Source organism: Musca domestica, unplaced genomic scaffold (assembly GCF_030504385.1).
Source record: "Musca domestica strain aabys unplaced genomic scaffold, Musca_domestica.polishedcontigs.V.1.1 9, whole genome shotgun sequence".
NCBI lineage: Eukaryota > Metazoa > Arthropoda > Insecta > Diptera > Muscidae > Musca > Musca domestica.
Genome location: NW_026712435.1, coordinates 12,683,149 through 12,706,644, shown reverse-complemented (window position 1 = coordinate 12,706,644; position 23,496 = coordinate 12,683,149). Strand labels below are relative to the sequence as shown.

General features: G+C 35.0%; 3 protein-coding genes across 4 annotated transcripts in view; 1 reads left to right on the top strand and 2 right to left on the bottom strand.

Moving 5' to 3' along the window:
• LOC101895194 (phospholipid scramblase 1) overlaps nt 1–17,526 on the bottom strand; it is a 34,954-nt gene extending 17,428 nt beyond the window's left edge. Inside the window, exons 1-3 of the mRNA XM_005181169.4 lie at nt 17,378–17,526; nt 16,960–17,100; nt 1,995–2,262 (exon numbers count right to left, since the gene is read on the bottom strand). Of these exons, the coding sequence (XP_005181226.1) occupies nt 1,995–2,262; nt 16,960–17,055 (364 nt within the window). The 5' untranslated portion in view covers nt 17,056–17,100; nt 17,378–17,526. The remainder of the gene's footprint in view (nt 1–1,994; nt 2,263–16,959; nt 17,101–17,377) is intronic.
• A 1,519-nt stretch (nt 17,527–19,045) lies between these two features.
• Nucleotides 19,046–20,909, top strand: LOC101897163 (spliceosome-associated protein CWC27 homolog). The gene is made up of 4 exons (XM_005181181.4): nt 19,046–19,246; nt 19,311–19,855; nt 19,914–20,303; nt 20,367–20,909. Exons 1-4 carry the CDS (start codon nt 19,205–19,207, stop codon nt 20,884–20,886), a joined length of 1,497 nt encoding a protein of 498 aa, XP_005181238.1. The 5' UTR covers nt 19,046–19,204; the 3' UTR covers nt 20,887–20,909.
• Nucleotides 20,888–22,870, bottom strand: LOC101895601 (peroxiredoxin-2). 2 transcript variants are annotated; one of them, XM_005181171.4, is made up of 5 exons: nt 22,733–22,870; nt 22,168–22,339; nt 21,974–22,091; nt 21,107–21,512; nt 20,888–21,039 (listed from the first exon to the last, which is right to left on the bottom strand). In XM_005181171.4, the coding sequence occupies exons 2-5, from the start codon at nt 22,331–22,333 to the stop codon at nt 20,989–20,991; spliced, it is 741 nt and encodes a 246-aa protein (XP_005181228.1). In that variant the 5' UTR covers nt 22,334–22,339; nt 22,733–22,870; the 3' UTR covers nt 20,888–20,988. The 2 variants fall into 2 exon arrangements, with proteins under 2 accessions (XP_005181228.1, XP_005181229.1); XM_005181172.4 differs by lacking the exon at nt 22,733–22,870 and adding an exon at nt 22,410–22,562.
• Between the last annotated feature and the right edge of the window lie 626 nt (nt 22,871–23,496).

The window sequence follows — 23,496 nt, the reverse complement described above, 5'->3', positions numbered from 1 at the left end:
AATTATTTATTTTTACCATTTATCGGAGAGAATATAACAGAGAGCAAGTGTTTAGGTGTATATGGTAAATTATTAAATTTCATGGAAAAAAAATTTCGAGCGCATTCAATTTTGGCTTCAAATCTTTTCGTATTCACAAAATTGGTTGCAGCACTCGGCAGTATGATATGTATCCAAAAATCATACATTAGACCTCTAAGCACAGGTCTATACAGGGTGAGATGAAAAAACTGCAACCAACTTCAGACAGCTGTTAAAATTATTCCAGTGACAGCTCATTATATTGTTTGCAAGAGTACAAAAGCATTTTGGTGAGAATTTTCCATAAAAAAAGTTATTCGTGATGGAATTCAAGCGTGATAGTGTGATTTATTTATATTTGGCTGGAAAACCACAAGTGGCTATCGTCACAGCACTCCAGCATTTAAATGTGAATAAATCTTTTGTGTCTCGTGCCATCGCTCGTTTCCGTGATACTGGTAGTGTAGCACGACGTCAAGGAAGTGAACGGAAGAAAACAGCAACATCAGCAGAAATGGTTCGAAAAGTAAAGAAACCCGCGTCGTGAGCTGAACATATCGCAATATTCCATTCGCAAATATTGAAAAATAAGCTCGGGATAAAGCCATTGAAATTCCAAAAAGTGCAAGAACTTACACCGCAACAGAAAGAAAATAGACTCAAAAGAGCTAAAGAGTTGCTTGGCATTGGCCGAAAGTGGTGAGCTGCGTATTTGGTTTTCTCCGATAAGAAAACATTCGGTGTCCAGCGGTTTGTAAAGAAAAAAATGATCGTGTTTACTGCCAAAGAGGTCAGCTGAATATGTGCACCTTCGGTTGACCGCCAGAAGTCTAGCGCCGGCCACGGTGATGGTGTGACAGCCGATGGTCGCTCTCCTCTCGTATTAATCGACCGTGGCTTCAAAATAAATGAATATTATTGTTAAAATATTCTGGAGGGTGTATTAAAGCCTTGGGGACGCAAACATTTTGGCCGCAGACCTTGGACATTCCAACAGGACTCAGCACCATCGCACGCATGGTTACAAAATGAGGTACCAAAATCTCTGGATACCAATCCGTTGTACTATTGTGTCTGGAGTATTTTGGAAAGAAAGGTTGGCACTAAAAAATACCAAAGTGTCGGCCACCTCAAGCAAGCGCTTCGCCGGGAATGGGCGAAAATACCCTAGGGCAACATTGGCTGTTTGAAGACCATAATTCGTGCCAAAGTTGACTACTTCGAACAAATCTAAACTTATTTTAAAATTTGATGCTATTTCCGACATTTTTTGCTTTCATTCAATAAAATTTAAAAAAGTATGTAAAAATTATGGCGTTTGGCTTTGTTGCAATAGTCCTCATGTTGTTGTTATATTCCTTATGTTACGGAGAAAATTAATTCCAGATGCTCATAATGGGTTAACTTCATTGCTCACATTTTTTTCTGTGAATGGGAGCGCACAAATGTTTACAAAATCTCTTGAGAAATAAAAAGCAAATTGTCATTAAAAATATCCGAATATATTAGATAAACTTTAAACTCAGCTATTGAAGTTTTGATAATTAACAAATGTATTGACATTGATTGCGAAGCAACAGCATTCGGTTCGGCAAACGTCATCTATCTTATCAGTAAAAAAAAACATGCAAATTGTTGTGTTTTTATATGTTTGAACATATAAACGCCCCAAATAATGTACTTGCGTGTGAGACATTCAACTTAAAAGAGGGATCACAGTTTTCGGGAATAACCTTTTTCGCAATTTCAGTCAAATTTTCTTTGTTTAAAAATAAATAGTTCCGATTATTTATAGTCTGATATAAAAGTAATTAATAAGATTTGCATCACTTGTGCGAAAATTTCTGCTCCCATTTGGGGTTTACCCGGCCTCAAAGACATAAAATGACTCATATGTGCTTTTATTTGTTCAAAAATAAAATTAATTTCTTGTGCTTATTAAACGCGCGTTGACATTTTGTAACGTTACTTACCAGGTGGACCAGGCTGCATGGGTTGACCGGGTGCCATTGGTTGTCCTGGCATCATCGGTTGGCCGGGCATCATTGGCTGACCTGGTTGTTGTACGATTGGAACCTGAGGTGGACCATAGCCCGGCTGAAAACCGCCATTATACTGAGGTGGCGGTGCAAATCCAGGCGGTGGTGGCCCCCCATAGGCTGGTTGGCCACCGCTACCGAATGGCGGAGCTTCTCCGTAAGGCATTTGTTGTGGCACCGGAGCGTAACCTTGAGGATGGTTCTAAAATGTAATTAAGCAATTAATTAAAAACGCGTCAACAACTAAAATATTTAATAAAAACAAAATTCAAGAGCGAATAAAACGTGTGTATTTGTCTCTCGCCACGACTTGGTACAACTGAATGTGTGTCGAAATGCTCTGGAGAAAATATTTTGAGTACACTCAACACAAACGTATTAAGTAAACACACATTAATGTTATGGGGTTCATGTACAATAGGTCGTAACTAAAAATATGAAACTAATTTTTTTCTTTTGATACTCTCCACCAAGCTATGGAGGGTAAGTTTGCCGTTTGTAAGTCATCCAAATAGTCATTTTAGACCCTACTAACAACTGTATATTCTTGATTCCGTTCGTCTGTCCATCTGTTTTATTTACGTTAGAGTCAAGACGACTTGTGATAGAAAACTAAGATTTTACAGTAAGCAGCCTTTTGGAGGCAGGTCAAATCCTTACTTCCTTCCTTCCACGATACCATATACAGGGTGAAATAAAAAAAACTGCAAGAAAGTCAAACGCCATAATTTCATTTCTTTTTTGGCATGAATTATGGCCTTCAAACGGCCGATGAAACCGTCACACGCGGCTCGAATGTTGCTCTGCGGTATTTTGGCCCATTCCCGGCGAAGCGTTTGCTTGAGGTGATCGACACTTTGGTATTTTCTAGTGCCAACTTTGCTTTTCAAAATACTCCAGACACAATAGTCCAACGGATTGGTATCCGGAGATCTTGGTGGCCATTGTGCGCTGGAAATGAAGCGAGGAGCCTCATTTTGTAACCATTCTTGGCGCGTGCTGTGTGCGATGGTGCTGAGTCCTGTTGGAATGTCCAAGGTCTGCAGCAAAATGTTTGCGTACCCAAGGTTTTAATACACCCTCCTGAATATGTTCGCGATAATATTCGGCATTTATTCTGATGCCACGTTCGATTAATACGAGCGGAGACCGATCATCGGCTGTTATGGCGGCCCACACCATCACCATGGCCGGCGCTTGAGTTTTGGTTGCCAACCAAAGGTGCACATTTTCAGCTGACCTCTTGGCAAGTAAACACGATAATTTTGTTTGTTTACAAACTGTTGGACAACGAATGTTTTCTCATCGGAGAAAATCAAATTCGGTAGCTCACCACTTTCGGCCAAGCGAAGCAACTCTTAAGCTCTTTTGAGTCTATTTTTTTCTGTTGCGGTGTAAGTTCTTGCAATTTTTGGAATTTCAATGACATTAACCCGAGCTCATTTTTCAATATTTGCCGAATGAAAAGTTGTGATATTTTCACCTCAAGAGCCATTTTTGGCCACTGCAACGTAGGTTTCGATCAAGTCGCTTCTTTACTTTTCGAACGATTTATGTTGATTACGTCCACTTCTTTTACGTCCGGCTACGCTACCAGTATCACGGTAACGAGCCATGCTACAGACACAAAAGATTTATTCACATTTAAATGCTGGAGTGCTCTAACGATAGCCACTTGTGGTTTTCCGGCCAAATATAAAGAAATCACACTATCACGCTTGAATTCCAATACGAATAACTTTTTTCTGGAAAATTCTCACCAAAATGCTTTTGTACACTTGTTAACAATATAATGAGCTGTCACTGGAATAATTTTAACAGCTGTCGGACGAGTGGCTTTGAAATGACAGCAGTCTAAAGTTTGTTGCAGTTTTTTATCTCACCCTGTAACAGTATCTACTGATGTTTTTCAGTCAGATATTTAAAACAGAATTGTTTGCAATGTACTCGTAAGGATACCCACCCAATACCGGTATCTCTCCTGCTCAACATTACCAGTAAGCTATAAAATCGTTTTCACTCAGGAGCGAAACTTGCTTGATGGAACAGTGGGAGTTTTTTTACGGAGTTTACTCTTTACTCTTTTGTTTTATGTGGGAGCACTTCCGATTAATTGAAGAGTGGGAGCTTTTTACGGAGTTTACTTTCCACTCTTTTCGGAATGGAATCCGAAACGCTCACAACAAAGCAAGAGTTTTCTCCAAGAGTGAAAACGAGTGAGAAAAATAATTTTGTTTGCTGATTTGTGCTTGCGTGTGTGTAACTGAGATGGAGGGTGTGATCGTATAAATAAAGGAAAAACTGTAAGTGGAGAAAATATATATACATACAAACACAACAACGGTATAACAAAAAATTAAGAGAACTCGACAAAAGAACAATATGCTCTATTTCCACTAATTGGTTTAGCCCCCCATATAAAGATACCTCCCGATTTTCGGTTTTTTAAAGGTTTTTGCCACAATTGCCAAAGACGTATTGGTTGTGAAGAAGTACAAAGTGATTTATACGAAATCGATCAGAAGAGCAATATTTTACCATAATTTGAGCGTGCATGGTAAGTACTCTTCCTAATTCGATTCCACTCAAGAACAATTTAACGATGTAGGAAATTAATTATTCATGGTCGAATTTGAAAGGAGGCCAAGGTCGAAACCCGCATTAGATATGTTATATAAGTTAACAAGTTTTTTTTTTTTTTGTTTTTTCTTTGCATTTTCATATTACAACATCAGCTTTTCTCTCGTATTCCACTAAACTCCTACATTTTTATCCTCGTCAAACATGAGGGCAAACAATAATAAAACAAGTAAAAAAGCATTAAGTTTGGCTGGGCCGAACTTTAAATACCATTCAACATTCAAATACCGAATATAGGGAAGCACCCATATATGGGGGCTATTCGGAGACCTGGACCTGCAAAACAATTTTCTGTCACAGATTGAAGTACCCATTAGGAACTTCAAATACGAAATTTGAAATAATTCCAGTGAATAATATCGCTAAAATCATAAAAATACCGAATATGGGGAGGTACCGCTATATGGGGGCTATACGAAGACCTGGACTTGTAGAGACAATTTTCTGTCATAGACAGAAGTAGTCTTTAGGAACTTCATATACGAAATTTGAAATAATTCCGGTGGGTAGTGTCATTAAAATCATCAAAATACCGGATATATGGAGGTACCGTTACATGGGGGCTATACGAAGACCTGGACTTGCATAGACAATTTTCTGTCACAGACTGTAGTACCCGAACTATCATTACGAAGCTTGAAACGATTCGAGTGTACAATGTCGCTAAAATCTTCAAAATACTGAATATAGGGAAGTACAGTTGTATGGAGGCTATGACTAAACGTGGACCTATATAACCCATTTTTAATACCAAAATTCCTGTAGACCAAACACACATTTGAGTAAAATGTTATCAACCTACTTCAATTCCTTCGGAAGCTAGAGTGATTTCCACAGACGGACGGAAAGACGGACGGTCGGTCATCGTTAGATCGACATTGAATTTTATACCGTTACAAATCCTCCTTCATTGATTCCATGTGTGTCAAATGAGTTATTTTAAACCACTTAAAAAAAACTTACCTTTTGCGGAAAAAAACTTCTAATAAAATGTTGACTTGACTCCGAATAACTTTTTTGGCACACGTGAAATCGATGAGTGCTTTTGACAATGTGATTGTAACGGTAATCTTAAACTCTCTGCCAAATATTCCAATGTCTATTTTGAGCAGATATATATAATTGTCTCTTTTTTTGCTTGTCAAGTTTTTCGAAGTTTTCTTTCTTGCGTGTCGCAATCAAATGAACAGTTCAAATACATAATAACCGTTACCACAGGACGGTTTCGAGTATAAAATGATTGTCTTTACTTCCCCAAACTCGGTTCGTTATTTTGTGCCACACCTCATGATGGCCTAATACACACATTTAATTAACAACGTGTTGGTGCATTAATGAATCATCGAAACCCCCATTTAGAAATAGTTTCCTGTTAAATGGGTTCAAACACTAGTTACACTTCTATTTAAAATAATCCACGATTAGATATGAAATGGGCATGCCTTGCCAGAGATATATGAAAATTGTGTTGACTTTGTGACAAACATCTAAAAGAGTTTTATGTCTACACTGAGATTAAATATCTCAAAATATATGGGAATTTCGTCAAATATTTAATGACACTATCAGGTATTAAATTTTCAGCGCACAACTTTAAAATCAATAACTTTATTATTGAACTCTCAGAATAAAATCTTTGTACCAGATAATGGTTTTTGAGGACAAATTACCGCCTACTGACCCCTTATTTTAACATGGAGATGGCAAACAAGCACTTGCAAACTGTATCTTGTTTTTCTTTGTTTCTTTATCGGTGCGGAAATTCGAATCACCATCGGTCGGCTCGCCCGGGATCAAAAACCAATATCTGTGGATCCAAGAATGGTAAAAACGCATATTGCAGTATTTTGAAAAGCTTATAGTGTAAACAATAATTTGGCTCCCAATATGGAGATTTTTTACAAAATCGGGTTCAAAAAATCATAATTTCGATACAGGTCATGAGATCACTTGTTCGATAAGTATTTTCATTAGCTTTCAATATAACCATATAACCATAAAAAATTTAAAAAAATTAGAGAGTTTTTACTAAAAAAAATTTTTCCATGACTGCTATCAAAAAAGCCATACAGTATAAGATAAAAAAATGCAACAAAGTCAAACGCTATACGTTTCTTAAATTTTAGAATAAGTTTAGATTTGTTCGAATTGATCACCTTTGGCACGAATTATGGCCTTCAAACGGCCAATGAAACCGTCACACGCTGCCCGAATGTTGCTCCGCGTAGTGCCAACCTTGCTTTCCAAAATACTCCAGACACAATAGTCCAACGAATTGGTATCCGGAGATTTTGGTGGCCATTGTGCGCAGGAAATGAAGCGAGGAACCTCATTTTGTAACCATTGTGCTGGTGGCCAACCGAAGGTGCACATTTTCAGCTGACCTCTTTGGCAAGTAAACACAATCAGTTTGTTTGTTTACAAACTTCTAGACAACGATTGTTTTCTCATCGGAGAAAACCAAAATCGGCAGTTCGCCACTTTCCGCCAAGCGAAGCAACCCTTTAATACGTTTGAGTCTATTTTCTGTTTGAGTCTATTCCTGTTGCGGTGTTAGTTCTTGCACTTTTTGGAATTTCAATGGCTTTACCCCGAGCTCAATTTTCCATATTTGACACAAAAAGGTTTATTCACATTTAAATGCTGGAGTGCTCTAACTATAGCAACTTGTGGTTTTCCAGCCAAATATAAAGAAATCAAAATATCACGCTTGAATTCCATCGCGAAGAACTTTTTTCTGGAAAATTCTCACCAAAAAGGCTTTTGTAAGCTTGTAAACAATATAATGAGCTGTTACTGGAATAATTTTAACAGCTGTCGGACGAGTGGTTTAGAATTGACAACAGTGAATTTTGTTGCAGTTTTTTCCTCTAACCCTGCACATTTCATCTGATTTGTTGTTTAAGTCCCTCACATTCGTGATATGCACCCTACAATAATGATATTTGGTACGAGATATCAAATACAGCCCAGGAATACTTCTGCCTCCGATACTTGGTTTAGTTTGCACCAAATGGCTAATATTAGCCCAAATAAACTGAATATAGGCATTTCCGACTGAATTCATCATAGAAACAATTACTTAAAATTTGGTAAAAATCGGTTCAGATATAGCTAGCTCCCATATACACTGGTGGCCAAAACTAAAGCAACTGAAATTACAAGAAGAATGAATGCCCTGTAGCTTTTCAAAAATTAAGAAAATGAGAAAGTTTTTCTTGTTTTAAATTAGGTACTTTATTCACTTTTTAAAAACCTAAAATATAAAACCAAAATTCATTTTTATATAAAAAATAATGTTTGGTAAAGTCAATTAACCCGATTTTGACTTGGACAAAACAAAATCAACTCTGTTGTACATTCATATAACCGCTGCAATTTCAGTTGTTTTTACTGTGATATTTATCGCTTTTTGCTTCCTTCGACAATTTCGCTTGTCATAAATCCTTTTTGAGAAGTTTTTTACAACAGTATGTGTTTTTCTTTTCGTTTTTTAAGTACTGCCCAAAAAAATTTAAAAATGGCTAAAAGCAAATACAGTACCTGAATAAAACAGCAAATTATCAGTGACTATCAAAACAACATATCACAGAAAATGATTTCCGAGAAATATTTCACAAATATTTATGTGATTTCATAATTATTTCTGTATACTAAGTCGGTTTTTTTGAAACTGGATCAGTAGTAACAGTCTATAACGGATGAAGGCCGTGAAAAACTTCAGCCCGTACTGATCCACATATTGTGAGAGAAATAAAAAACAACTATTTAAGAGTAAAACAACTATTTAAGAACTAAGTAAGAGTTCATTGGATATAAGCTCGAGATCAGTGCGTAGACGAGTAGTGGCAGATGGTCTGCATGCCCGTAAGACATCAAAAAACCATTTATATCTGAAAAAAATCAAAAAGGCTTTCGGAAACGATAATATTAAGTGGAACAAAGCTCAATGGAAAAAACATTATTTCTGGGATGAGTCTACGTTTAATATTAAAAGCTCAGACATGAAAAATTTTACGGTGAGAAGACCAAAAAATGAAGGACTCAAGCCGCAGTGTTGCAAAGGTATAGTGAAGCATGAGGGAGGGTCAAAAATGGCGTGGCGCTGTTTTTCTTTCTATGGACTTGGGCCTATCCATTAAAATAAAGCAAGTTGTGGATAGGTTTGTTTACAAAGATGTGTTGGACATCACGTTGTTCCCTTATGCTGAGTAAAATATTCGGCTGATTTAGGTGTTTCAGCATGACAATGATCCCAAATATTGGTTGCGGGAGTCAAAAATGCATGTTTTGTTATGGCCGGCACAATCACCTGACCTAAACTCCTTGGCAAACCTTTGGAGTATCGTAGATAGGAAGATCAAGAGAGATGCGGAAATAAATAAGCACAACATTTTCTAAAGAATTCGGGTGCCTGGGAAAGCACATCCAAGGATCAAATTGAGCGTCTTATAGATTTAATGTCTCGTAGGTGTGCAGCTGCTATCAAAAATAATGATTATGCTATCGACTACTAGCCAAAATTTAATTATTTTAAAATAAAAAATCAAAAGTTGCTTTAGTTTTGACCAACATATTTCCACATATTATTTTTCGTTCAAAATTATTTTTGTATTTTTATTTTTAGTTTCTTAAAAGTGAATTAAACCCCTCATTTAAAACTGGAAAAATAATTACGATTTGTTTATTTTTGTAAAAGTTACAGGACATTTATTGTCTTTGTGATTTAAGTTGCTTTAGTTTTGGCCACCAGTGTATATGTTTCATTTGATTTGGTCTTTAAGTCCCTTACATTCGTAATATACATTCGACAGCAATGATATTTTGTATTGTATATATTCTCTTTCGGCCGGGCTGAACTTTTAATACGCTCCACCATAAGGTAAAGAGAACATTTTATATAAAAGTATCTGAATTCTAACGTCTTCCACTTCAAACTACAAATACCAGTTAAACCGTTTGGATAAGATCATAATCAACTTTTCAAAAAAAAACTATAAACAGTGTGCGAGGCCGTTAAATGGGGGCCATAACAAAATGGGAACCTCAATAGACAATTTTTTACTTCATGGATTGTTATCTACCAAATCTTCTTCAATACCAAATCTGAAACAATTTCGTGGGTAAATGTGACTAGGATTATCAAAATACGGAATATCGGGAGGCACCGGTATATGGGGGCTATACCAACACGTGGATCGATACATGTTCCGCCACCGGAGCTATAACCCATTACGAACTACAAATACCAATTTTTAGACAAATCTGTGGGGGAAATGTGGCAAAAATTATAAAAATACCGAATATCGGGAGGTACCGTTACATGAGGGCTACACAAAAACACCGAAGCTAGAACCCTTTATGACTTACAACTACCAATTTTTAGGCAAATCCGGGAAAAAAAATGTGGCGAAAATCATCCAAAATATCGAATATTGGGAGTTACCGTCATATGGGGGCTATACAAAAACTTGGACCGATACATACCCATTATGACTTACAAATACCATTTTTTAGACAAATCCGTGGAAAAATTTGGAAAAAATCATAATACCGAATATCGGAAGGTACCTTTATATGACGGCAATACCAAAACGTGAAACGTCATTTTCAATACCAACCATCCTAGACACAATACAAATTGTTCTGTCAAATGTTGAAGTTCCATGTCAAATAGTGTGGGCTGTATCGTGATTACAACAGACAGGCAGACGGACAGACAGACGGACTTCGTTAAATCGATTTAGAATTTCATTCTGATCATGAACATATGCACTTGATGGGGTCTACGACGAATCTTTAGGGAAGTTACAAACGGAATGACAAAGTTAATATGAATACCCCCCTTTTCAATGTGGACGGACGGACAAATCAATTTGAGTGTTACAGAAAAATGTAGACCTATGTAAAGAAAGTTTTGTCACCAGACGTGGATCCTCTTTGCTACAATGATTGGTATCAATTGAGAACATCAATAATCAAATTTGAAACTCTTCCTTTGAAAATCATCAAAATACTGAATATTTTGAAGTACTGATATGTGAGGTATATAGGAAAATTTGGATCTAATCTATTACAAACACTAAATACCAAATTTAAAATAGTTTCATTATTAAATATGGCTAAAATCGACAAAAATATCGTGAGGTATCGTTATATGGAGGCTATACGAGTAAGTGGAGCTACCTATAAGCCAACAATAGGAAACAAACCAAAAATCATCCGCCTTTGCCAACTCTTTCTATTTTTGTCTCTGTTAATAAGAACTCGCGACATAGTGCGTCGATACCTGACCTGATTCTCACAAGTCTATTTTTTACAATTTTATGAAGCCTTTACTACTTTTTTATGATTATATCTCGTTAATCCCCGTTTCATCAAAATAAACAATATATGAATTACGTCAATAATTATATGAATAATATATAACAGTGTGGCTTGTTTGTTCGGGATACCGTAGTATTTTGTTGTTGCAAAATGGTCTGGCTTTATCCCTTTATTGTTGTTTTTATAAAAACAACGTTTGTTTATTAGTGGAGAACGATGGTAATGTTTACCAGGGGGTAAGGCAGGGAATACCTAGGTTTCGGAAAGAGCCACCAATCCTCATCAGTTCCCTTGTTTTTGTCTGGGATATTCTCCCCAGAAGTTATTTTAAAAATAACTTCTATGACAAAAAACATTTTTTACCCAAGTGACGAGATCGTAAGCTCAATAGAAGAGGAACCAAAGAATTATATAAAACTAAAATTCTTTTGGAAAGTCTTCTAAATCTTACAACCGCACTTATAAACATTTACATCTTTCTCCACTTGTTATGCTTTCGTTCAGCCTGAACGAAGTAGCATAACCATGTAAGTTGGTTTTGTCTGTTACAACAAAAACCCCTTCGTCGACCGTGCCTTGTCTATTAATAGAACAGTGTGGCTTGTTTGTTCGGGATACCGTAGTATTTTGTTGTTGCAAAATGGTCTGGCTTTATCCCTTTATTGTTGTTTTTATAAAAACAACGTTTGTTTATTATATAAAAACAACAATAATTTTATTTTATAAAAACAACAATAAAGGGATAAAGCCAGACCATTTTGCAACAATAATATATAATACTGGTTCTAAAACCCAGACCGCAATAATAGGACTTATTCTATTAACAGTGATGAATATAAAAATTCCCAATAAATCATTGTAAAATGTTGAAAAAATCTTTTACATTTATATTTTTAATTGATTGGAAATAATAGGCCCTAATGTTAAACTGGTTGAGCCAAACGACTCACAACTATAGGAAGTTGACTGATGACTGAATATACAGCGATTATTTTATCTCTTAATAATAGTTCAAACAAAAACAATCAATGTTAATAATGGTATGAAAAACTCTACATTTCTATCTCGACTATTAGAAATACATTTCAAGTGTCATTTTATTTTTTTGAGAACAACATGCCAAAAGTAAATAAAACTACAAAACAGCTTGAAAATAATTTTATAAAATTAGTTTGTCTTATGAAGAACAAATATTTCTCACTTCTACCCTTTGTTGACAAATTTGTTTCGTATTTTCTGATTGTTTTTTTTTTTTTTTAATGACAATGGACTAAATTCTTAAAATAATTATTGTCAAGAACATTATAGGAATTCAACCGATATCTCTCAGCATGCAAAATTAAGTTTGAGGGGGGATGCAGGAGTCTTCGTAGTTGCGGCTCAATGGAAATGTTCAGTTTTTTTTAATGCTGTTACTTTATAATAGAAATAAAATAAAAATAGTTTAACAAGAAAAAATAAGAAAATTTGGATTTATTTTTTTTTAATTTTTAAAATTTTGCTGTGAACTTATTTGGTTATCTTGAAGTAAGATCGGTTGGAGAATGTAGGTTAAGTTTTCAAAATACCCTAAAGTGGTAGAACCCGTTACAATCTGTGAAAAACATTATGGAAAAGATGCGTAGAATAATGTGGTTAAACTCATTGTAGGGGCTATTCGAAAACGTGGACCGATACCAAATATCCTAGATACAATACAAACTATTGTGCAAAAGCTCCACCTCAAATAATGCAAGTTGTATAGTGATTTCAACAGGCATCTTAAAATCAACGAATATTTAGAGATGTTACAAACGGAGTGACAAATTTAATGTACCGTTTTTCATGGTCGGCATGGACCATTCAGCCGCTAAATATTATCTGCCTCCAGAAGTTTTTGTCCATTTCAAATATTTTACCAACATCTCCAAAAAAGATGGGCTTCTATTCTGACCCTTAACCTAATTCTGACCCAGGCCATAATTCCGACCTGTACAGTATAACAAATTACCCTTGACCAACAGAGGAACGGACGCAAATAATTCAACTTGACGAGATAAGATTATCGATCATCTTACTACAATATTTTAAGGTGTTTGTGTACTATGTACTATTTATAACCTACAACACTATGTAGTGAGGATAGTATTGTAGGGTATATATAGTAATTGTTGTGGAGAATAACGTTGCAATATTACTTCTGTCCATTTACATACATCATATTCTTCATACTTCAATTTAGCTATATATCAGCTGGTACTCTCAGGCTTACCTTGTTATTCTAGCATGTACACGATTATTTTCCAAATATTATAAATAATTATGCTCTCAGTCATATGGCAGTCAAAACGTGCGTCATCGAAATAACGGTTTTAGACCATAGGTCTCTTTGGACCAAATCTATTTCAGGACATTTGGAGTCGATCTAGCGATTTCCGTCCATCCGTCTGGCTTGCTGGTGCGCACAATAACTCTCGAAGGGAGTATCCGATTTGATCCAAACTTTGTACATCGTAATATTATTGTCAGACTTAGATCGAGTTCGGAGATGGGCAATATCGGTCCACTCCTTCTGGTACCTCCAATATTTGTCCACTCCATCAAGTACCTCCCCTCAAAGGATCAACATTTTGAATAATTATAAATCTTATAAAATGTAATGTATGTGGCCGATTTTCTTCAAATTACACACATCACAATATTTTTTTTGACCCAAGGTCTGGTGTGAAGATGGAATATTTTAGTCCACCCCTTCAAGTACCTCCCCCACAAAGGGTCAATATTTTAAATATTCATGAAACTCATAAAACACAAAATTAACATCTGATTCCATTCAGACTTGGCACATCTCAATATTTTCACTAACGCAAGATCTGTTATAAAGATGGTAAAGATCGGACCATTCCTTCTGGTACCTCCCCCACAAAGGGTGAACATTTTGAATAACCAAGACGATCATAAAATCCGAAATAAGTATCCGATTCCCTTCAAATTACACACATTATAATTTTTTAACAAAACGCTCAAAGAAAGCGAAGTAAGCATCCATATCCATCTCCTCAAATTTCCCACACACAAACATTTTTGCCAACACAAAATCTGTTGTAAAGTTGATAAACATCTGCCAATCCCACTAAGAGTCACAATTTCCAATACTTATATCTGTCATATCTTGCAAAACAAGTCGGCGATTCTTTACAACTTGCTGTATCTAAATATTTCTATTAATCAGAAATTCTATTAATCGGAATCTATGATATCGCATATAATTGGATATAAATGTTCGATTTATTTCAACTTTTACACATACCAAAATTTGTATCTATATTAGATGAAGTATGAAAATGAAATACTTGGGTCCGCTATATCTGATACCTCACGCATATTTCCACATTTTCTGTTTTATTTAAACTGAACCCGGCAGGATGATAGTAGCGAGTTGAGGATGGTCCGGAAACTTCATTTTAGCTATATGCCAACTCGTCTGAGAGGAGGCCTACCTTGTTATTTTAGCATGTGCACGATTATTTTCCAAATATAATAAATAATTTTAATTAATTTCATCTATATTCCATTACTTTAATTCTGTGTTTGCTCGAAACTTTTTATAATTATTTTATTTTTCAAATTAAATAAATGAAACACTGTGGACACTTTTTGGATCTTTAAGAAGAATTTCGAAGAAACAAATATTTGAATTTGCGACATAAATTACCATTGTATTTTAAGTACAGAAAATCGCAGTACATAGAATACTACTAAAAGGCGGTCATTCGTTTGTACTCTTTATATAGTCCAATTGACAATAAGTTATAAATGCTTTTGCAAGCTGTATGCTCACGATTCATATGGGAAAATACATATTCTTATTGGTAAATGCAAAAATTAAATGATCACAATATTATGACATGGCATCCAACGCCATCTCTTATTATTTTTGAGGCAGAAATGTTGCATCTTATTATGTGTTACGTCTTTGATTTTGTCGAAGAATGTCGATCATAGATGGTCTGTCATAAACTGCGATGTATACGACATACTTTTCCGTCCCAGCATAGGAAGTGTTGTCCAAGAACGTATATAGGAAGGTAAAGTTTACTTATTCCTGTATGTATGTAGGAAGGTAATGTTTAATTATTTAGGATATTCACATTCTTTCCTTTGATATCCCTGATCCTACCTGAACCATAGACCTAAATATTATCCGTCCTAAAACGGTAAAGACTGGTAAGTTCGTCCGGGACGAACTTTTAGTACCGTGTTTTACTTAAAACTTCATATACCAATAAGACCGTTTGGATAATGCAGTTAAACTTTTCAAAATACCATAAAGTGAGTGAGGCCGTAATATAGGGCCATGCCAAAACGGGAACCTAGATAGACAATTTTATACTTCAAGGATTGTCATCTACCATAACTTCTTAAATACCAATTTTGAAACAATTTCGTTGGTAAATATGACTAGGATTATCAAAACACCGAATATCGGGTGGTATCGTTATATAGTGGCTATACCAAAACATGGACCTATGCATACAATGTTCCGCCACACGAGCTAGAACGCCTTATGACCAACAAATACCAATTTTTAGACAAGTCCGTGGGAAAATGTGGCAATAATCATCAAAATACCGAATATCGGGATGAACCGTTATATGGGGGCTATACAAAAACGTGGACATATACATACAATGTTTCGCCACGGGAGCTAAAACCTAATATGACCTATAAAGACAAATTTTAAGACAAATCTGCGAAAAAATATGGTAAAAATCATCAAAATACCGAATGTAGGGAGGTACCTTTAAATGGGGGCTATACCAAAGCGTGGACCTATACATACAATGTTTCGCCACACGAGCTAGAACCCTTTATGACCTACAAATACCAATTTTTAGATAAATACGTGGAAAATGTGGCAAAAATCATCGAAATACCGAATATCGGGAGGTACCGTTATATGAGGGCTATACAAAGACGTGGACCGATATATCTCATTTTCAATTCCAACCAACTAGACATAATACAAATTGTTCTGGTACAAAAGTTCTACGTCAAATAATGGGAGATGTTCTTGATTTAAACAGACAGACGGACATCGTTAAATCGACTTTGAATTCTATGCTGATTATGAATATATATACTTTATGGAGTCTGCGACGAATATTTAGGGATATTACAAACGGAATGACAAAGTTTTTTTTATTTATTTTGACCGGCACGTAATAAACGAGCACTATTATCGATTTCCCAGTCCCACAACGCAACCACTTAGGAATCAATCTATTATTATAAAATATGGATGGAGTAACTGATAGTGACAACATAGGCAATATATCGAGAAATTCAAAATTATGGCTAAAACATTGTTCAACCAACTTGGGGCGTATTCTATACATTTTGTAAAAAAAATTACGCTGCAGTCGAAACCCCTTAATGTCCGTTATACGTACCATCTCTGACTGAGTGTAAAAAAATCACAGAAGATCAATAGATTATTTTGCCTTAAACTAGTAGAAAGCCCTCAAAAACCATAATTTTCAATTATTTCAAAAGAAAATATACAAATATGATGTCATTCGTTTTACTCAATGCAACATTTTGTTAGTAGTGATGGGTAAAAAACCAAACACATTCCTAATAATCTCTCAGACATTCCATGATGCCCTCTGAATATTTGGCGCCTGTCTTGTCTGTACCAAATAATATGCGAACGAAACGTTCACCTTCATACAAATGCCAGCGGCATATATAAATCACAGTATGTAGTATTTATAAGTTCGTTTAAATAGATTCTCACTGTCCGTTACAAACACTTTTGCCAATGAGTTTGTCCCTTGTTTAGACATTTTATAGCTATTTCATGCAATTGTGGGGCGTATCCATTGATCTTTTGCTTTGAATTGTTTGTGTAGGAAAGCGTCAAAAAAACATGTTGAATAGTTATACTTACATAATTTCCTGGAGCACCAGGCGCTGGTGGAACGTTTGGATTATATCCGGGAGGCACATATCCTCCTTTATCCAAATTACTCATTGGCATGGACATTTTGCACTGAAGAGTATTTAATTATTTACACACCGAGAGTAGGATCTGCAAGAACGACGAGTGTATTAGGACTTAATGCAACTGTACGTACAAAATTCGAATCCAAAATATTTTGAAGATTCCCCAAAACACATCCAAATTTATTTTATATATATGTATATTTGTGTATGATTTGGCACTGGTTTGTAGGTTTGTTACTCGATAGGGGGTTAGGCAAACACGTATGTCATACTGGCGCCTACGTCATTGTTTTGTTTTCTTTTATTGGCCTATTGGCTGCGATTCTTCAATTCCATAATTCACAAAAATAGAAGCTATTTACCACTTATTTTATATCACTTTTTTCTTGCTCTTTTTTTCTATTTGATTTGGTATGAATTATTTGAATTTGATGGATTTTTGCACAAAACACTCTCAAAATTCTCAAACAAACTTCAAACAAGTTCCAACTCGCCTATTAAAAACAAATTTCACAACATCCTTCAATCTCCTCATTCGTAAAAATTTCACTTTCTATATTATTTTTTATTCTAAATAAAAACAGCTGTTTAAAGAGATAGCCATTGTTGCCATATTAACAGAAATGTCCCACCAAACAAACCACCCAGTAGTATAGTACAAGACATGGTAGAAGAATACCGGTAGATACAACAAGGGTTAGGAACTTTGATATGTAAAAAATTTTAAATGCCTTTTCAAATATAAGTAGATTTTTATATGTTTTCTTATGCGACGTTATTCGGAGGTTATTATAACAAGCATTTTCAACAATTTTTACAAATTTAAATGATTTTTAATTCAACATTTTCAATTCAAAAATTCGTTTGACAGTTCATTGTCCCAGCGGCTGTGTCGATGCATCTACCTATATTGGCACTTGTCAAAATTTTTTTGATGCTTTGTGAAAAACAAGGCGATTTTTACATGATTTCTTATAAGTCGCAAATCGGAGGTTGTAATGATATGTATTTTTCAACAATTTTTACAAATTTCAATAATTTTTCATTCACGATTTTCAATATCAAAATCGGCTTGACAGTTCATTGTCCCAGCAACTGTGTCGATGCGACTACCTGTACTCCTTTACCATGATTGCTACACAAAATTATTTTTAAATTTTGAAGGCGAACAACGTGATTGAAATTGCAATGGGAACATAGTATAAGTCGAACAATCGTCTATGAATAGTAAAGTCGTAAAATAGTAAAATCGCATCGACACAGCTGCTGGGACAATGAACTGTCAAACAGATTTTGGAATTGAAAATGTTGAATGAAAAATTATTGAAATTTGTAAAAATTGTTGAAAAAAAGAATATTATAACAACCTCCGATTTGCGTCCTATAAGAAAACATATACAAATCTACTTATTTTTGACAAAATGCTTTAAAAATGTTGACATATCAATGTTCCCAAGCGTTGATGCATCAACCCATGGTACAATGATATCAAGGTAGGGCAATGATACCATATGATTTCAATTTTTTTATTTTCTTGGCTTAATATGTCATCTTTATTTGTTTATGTATGTGTTTTCTTTTCAATAACAAAAAAATTGTTCAGAAAACATTCAAATTCGGATGTTTTCAAAATGTTTATTTCATCGTATGCATCGACAAAATCTAGAGTTTTTGTAGCGAAATAATCGTTTAGAGATATATAGAACCTGGTTTTGAAAAGAAGTGTTGACCTTTCATTCAGTTATCGCGGTTTTCAATTATTTATTCAAAATAAATGCAACAAGTTGTTTGATTTTTTATTGTTTTGATACTAATTCTGACATTACAAGCCAAACAGGTAGACCTCTATACTTGCAATTTTTTCAAAGTTGACCTACCTTCTCTTCATTGTACCATGCATCAACCTGTATTCTTCAACCATGGTTTTAACCCAAGTCCATAGTCGAGTTCGAGTTTCAGAACTTTGAGTACAAAAGGCCATTATTCCATTAATCGGAAGTCGACTTACCTATCCCTAATTTTGAGTTGACCTTTCGTAAACAACAACAAAGCATAGTAAACAACTGTTGGTCAGATTGTTTTGTTTTCAGACTTTCAGTTCTTCAATCCTGTGTTATGTGTTTTATGGTTTATTCCGTAGAAACTTGTGTATTTAAGTAAGCATTGCACTACAAACTTTCTAGGAAAAAATGAGCAATATTTACATACAAGAACCACCAACTTCGGGGAAGGTATTTATTTATAAAAAAACAATTTTATTCCATCCAATTACAACCTTCTTGGAATTCTTTGTAGGTCCTGCTGCGTACCACTGTGGGCGACATCGACATTGAACTATGGTCTAGAGAATGTCCAAAGGCATGTCGAAATTTCATTCAACTATGTATGGAAGGTTACTACAACAACACCATATTCCATCGTGTCGTAAAAGATTTCATTGTACAAGGTGGTGACCCATGTGGCGATGGTACAGGTGGGGAATCGATTTATGGGCAACCATTTAAAGATGAATTCCATTCACGTCTACGATATACCAGGCGTGGCCTTGTTGGCATGGCAAATTCCGATAAGGACGACAATGGATCACAATTTTTCTTCACAATGGGACCGACGCCGGAATTACAAAATAAAAACACTTTATTTGGAAAGGTAACAGGTGATACCGTTTTCAATATGTTGAAATTAGAGGACGGTGAAGTGGACCACAACGAAAGACCTATGTATCCCCACAAAATTCTAAAAGCAGAAATATTAAAGAACCCTTTTGATGATATTGTGCCTAGGGAACTGAAAAAGGAAGTCAAGAAGGATAAGAAAAAGAAAAAAGAGAAAGGCGTCAAGTAAAGTATCGAAATATGAGGGAATTCCTATATTTTGTTAAACCGTTTAAATTTACAGAAATTTTGGTTTGCTATCATTTGGTGAAGAAGCCGAAGAGGATGAGGTTGAAACTACAGAATTTGTACAGAAGAACGCAGGGAAAGCCAAATCTTTGCACGATGTTGTCGATGATCCTAAACTGAGCAAAGAACCTGTAAAAGTAAAGTTCGAAGATGAGAGTAATTCGGAATCAGAAGAAGAATGGAATGTACCCATAAAGGAAGAGCCATTGGATGGAGATGAATTAAACGATAGAAAGCAGCGCATAAAAGACAAACTGAAATCAAGGTCTTCGGAGAAAATTAAGAAAAACAAGCCACCCATCAAAATTGAAGAAGTATCCGATTCAGATGATGACCAGTTACTAACACATGAAGACGAAAAGCGACTTCAAAAGGAAAAGAAGAAGTTCGTCTCATTTTTGTTTCCAATAAAATTAAAGTTCATTAGTTCTTGATTTTTTTTTTTCAGGGAAGAGATTCGTCAGGAAATACTGACGCTGAAGAAACAATATCAAAGCGAAAAGAAACAAAAGGACGAAGAACTGGAAAAGAAAGAAAAGGCCAAAAAACTTGAACATGACAATAATGAACTTATTAAGAGTTTCATTGAAGAAAAAGAAAAATATGAAGGCCTTAAAGCCAAAATACCGAAAAAAGGCACAAGTCGGGAAGATTTTACATTAAGTTTGCTTTCCAAGTTTCGCTCAAAATTAGATGCATTAAAACAAAAACGTGAGGAGGATGAACGAGAGGACGATGATGAGGCAAACAACAAAGTCGATGATAATGTAGTTGAAAAGGAAATACAAGGCGACGATTGGTTGTGTCATACATTGAAATTCAAAGAAGATGTTCCAGTCTTAGCAAAAGATGCCTCTACCAAGGGTGATGATTGGTATGACGTATATGATCCACGAAATCCTTTAAACAAAAGAAAACGCAAGGAAGCAGTTGGTCGTTCAGAAAGCCAAAATAAAAAACGAATCTAAATATATAAATTGTTTAAAATTTATTATTTGGAATTTCATTAAAAAAGTGTAGAAAATATTGATTTGTCACAGTTACACTATTGTTTGTTGCATACAACTATTTTAGTTGTTTTTCTCAAAATACTTGGTCTTCTCTTTGGGATTTGGTACAATCTAAAAGAAATAGAAAAAACATCAGCTGTGTTACAAAAAAAAAAGAAAATTATATAAAATAACTTACAGTATCTGCACCTGGTTTCCAACCCGCTGGGCAAACTTCACCATGTGTATCGGTGTATTGGAAAGCCTGTACCAGTCTTAGAGTTTCATCCACAGAACGTCCTACAGGCAAATCATTCATTGTAATCTGACGCAAAATACCGCGATGGTCAATTATGAAAAGTCCACGCAATGTGTGACCCAAGTCATCCAAGTAGACACCGTAGTCTCGGCTTATTTTATGTGTTAAATCGGAGAGCAGTGGGATTTTAACATTACCCAAACCGCCTTCTTTGCGTGGTGTATTGATCCAAGCCAAATGGGTAAAATGTGAATCTACACTACAGGCAACCACTTCTGTGTTCACTTTACGGAATTCTTCGATGCGATCAGAGAAAGCTATAATTTCGGTGGGACAGACAAAAGTGCTGGAATAAAAGAAATATACAATTATAGTTTCGGTACTGATGAAGTAAGCAATTTTTCAAGATAATATGAACAAAATATTTTACATTACTTCGATATCCTAGTGATAAATAATATTATGATGTGGAGTAAATTGATGTCTGCTTTGTTTGGTTCAGATTTAAAAAGTCCTTCATGTACAACCCCCTCCAATTAGATGTTTATGATACAATTTTGTATAACGCAATTAGGTTCCGACAAGAACAAATTGTTTTTGGTGCGAAGAATATTATATATATTCCGTCCGATTCTAAATTTTAGACTAAACACTAAATATGCGTTCGTATAAAATAATTGTAATTTGCATCATTTACTTTACACATGTCCCAATACAAACATATGTTTAAGACGAGAAGCTGATATTACTTTCTCGCTCCCCAATCCCAGAAATACTTTAAACAAATGTAACCAAATCAATACTCACAAATCCAGTGGGTAGAAAAGCAGTACAACATATTTTCCAGCATATTGCGACAGTGATAGCTTCACAAATTCTTTGTTGACAACTGCGGTTCCCTCGAATGGGGGAGCTGGTTTAGAAACTACACAAAAATAGATAAAAGTAATTAGATTAAAATTAGTTTCAGGACCTCGCTCAATTCTCATGCCAAAACTTACTGACTGCCTTGGTAGTTTGTAGCGTGTGGTCACCTTTGGGACTTTCTGCCGGATAAACTGAACCACCGGCGAACGAATAACACGAATCGTTATCCTCTGTTGACAGAGCAATACAACTCACAACGCCCACTACCAGTAACAGAGCATATGACAAATAACTTGCCATGGTTATCTAAAAAAAGAAAAGAATAGTTTTAATAAAATATCCACAACTGTAGGAATAGCAAACTCGCCACGCGTACACTTTCAAAATTTAATCACTGTTGCTCCAATGTTCGATAAGACAAAGCGCAACCCTTTTACGTGTCTATTGACACAAGTGTAGATTCTCAGCTTGTGGTTCGTACATAGTTATATATATTTTATTCATATATGAAATAGATCGTTGCTGAGACATATCTTTTGTTATCAATTGATTTTTTGTGTGTTGTTTTTGCTATTAATTAGGAAAGTTTTGGAGGGCAACAACAAAACATTTGGTATTAAAGAAGACTTATTTATATATCCTTCAATATTAAATAAAACTTAAGTTGGTTGTCAATAATGGTTTCAAATTTCGACTTACATATGCTCGTATATTTTCTAGAAAATAATTAAGTAATTACAATGAAAACAATCGACCTCAACCGGCTAATATCGCCGCTTAATATAAATAAATGCCACTACAAACTATTGACAGTTGTAACATTTAGTAGTAGAAAAAGTGTTGCCATCATTTTGCGGGAATGTTAACGGACAAAGTCATTGTGTGACAGGTGGATACCATGGCACAATAATAGAAGGTAGAACAAAGCTATCTCCAAACTACATGTTTTTAGGTGCTTCTATTTTGTCAAAATATGCATATGTGTTTGTATTGTTGTAAATCATGGTACAATGAAGAGAAGGTAGGCCAACTTTGAAAAAATTGCAAGTATAGAGGTCTACCTGTTTGGCTTGTAATGTCAGAATTAGTATCAAAACAATAAAAAAATCAAACAACTTGTTGCATTTATTTTGAATAAATAATTGAAAACCGCGAAAACTGAATGAAAGGTCAACACTTCTTTTCAAAACTAGGTTCTATATATCTCTAAAGGATTATTTCGCTACAAAAACTCTAGATTTTGTCGATGCATACGATGAAATAAACATTTTGAAAACATCCGAATTTGAATGTTATCCGAAAAAATTTTTTGTTATTGAAAAGAAAACACATACATAAACGAATAAAGATGACATATTAAGCCAAGAAAATAAAAAAAATTGAAATCATATGGTATCATAGCCCTACCTTGATATCATTGTACCATGGTTGTAAATATTGAAAAACAAAAAAAAAATATTATT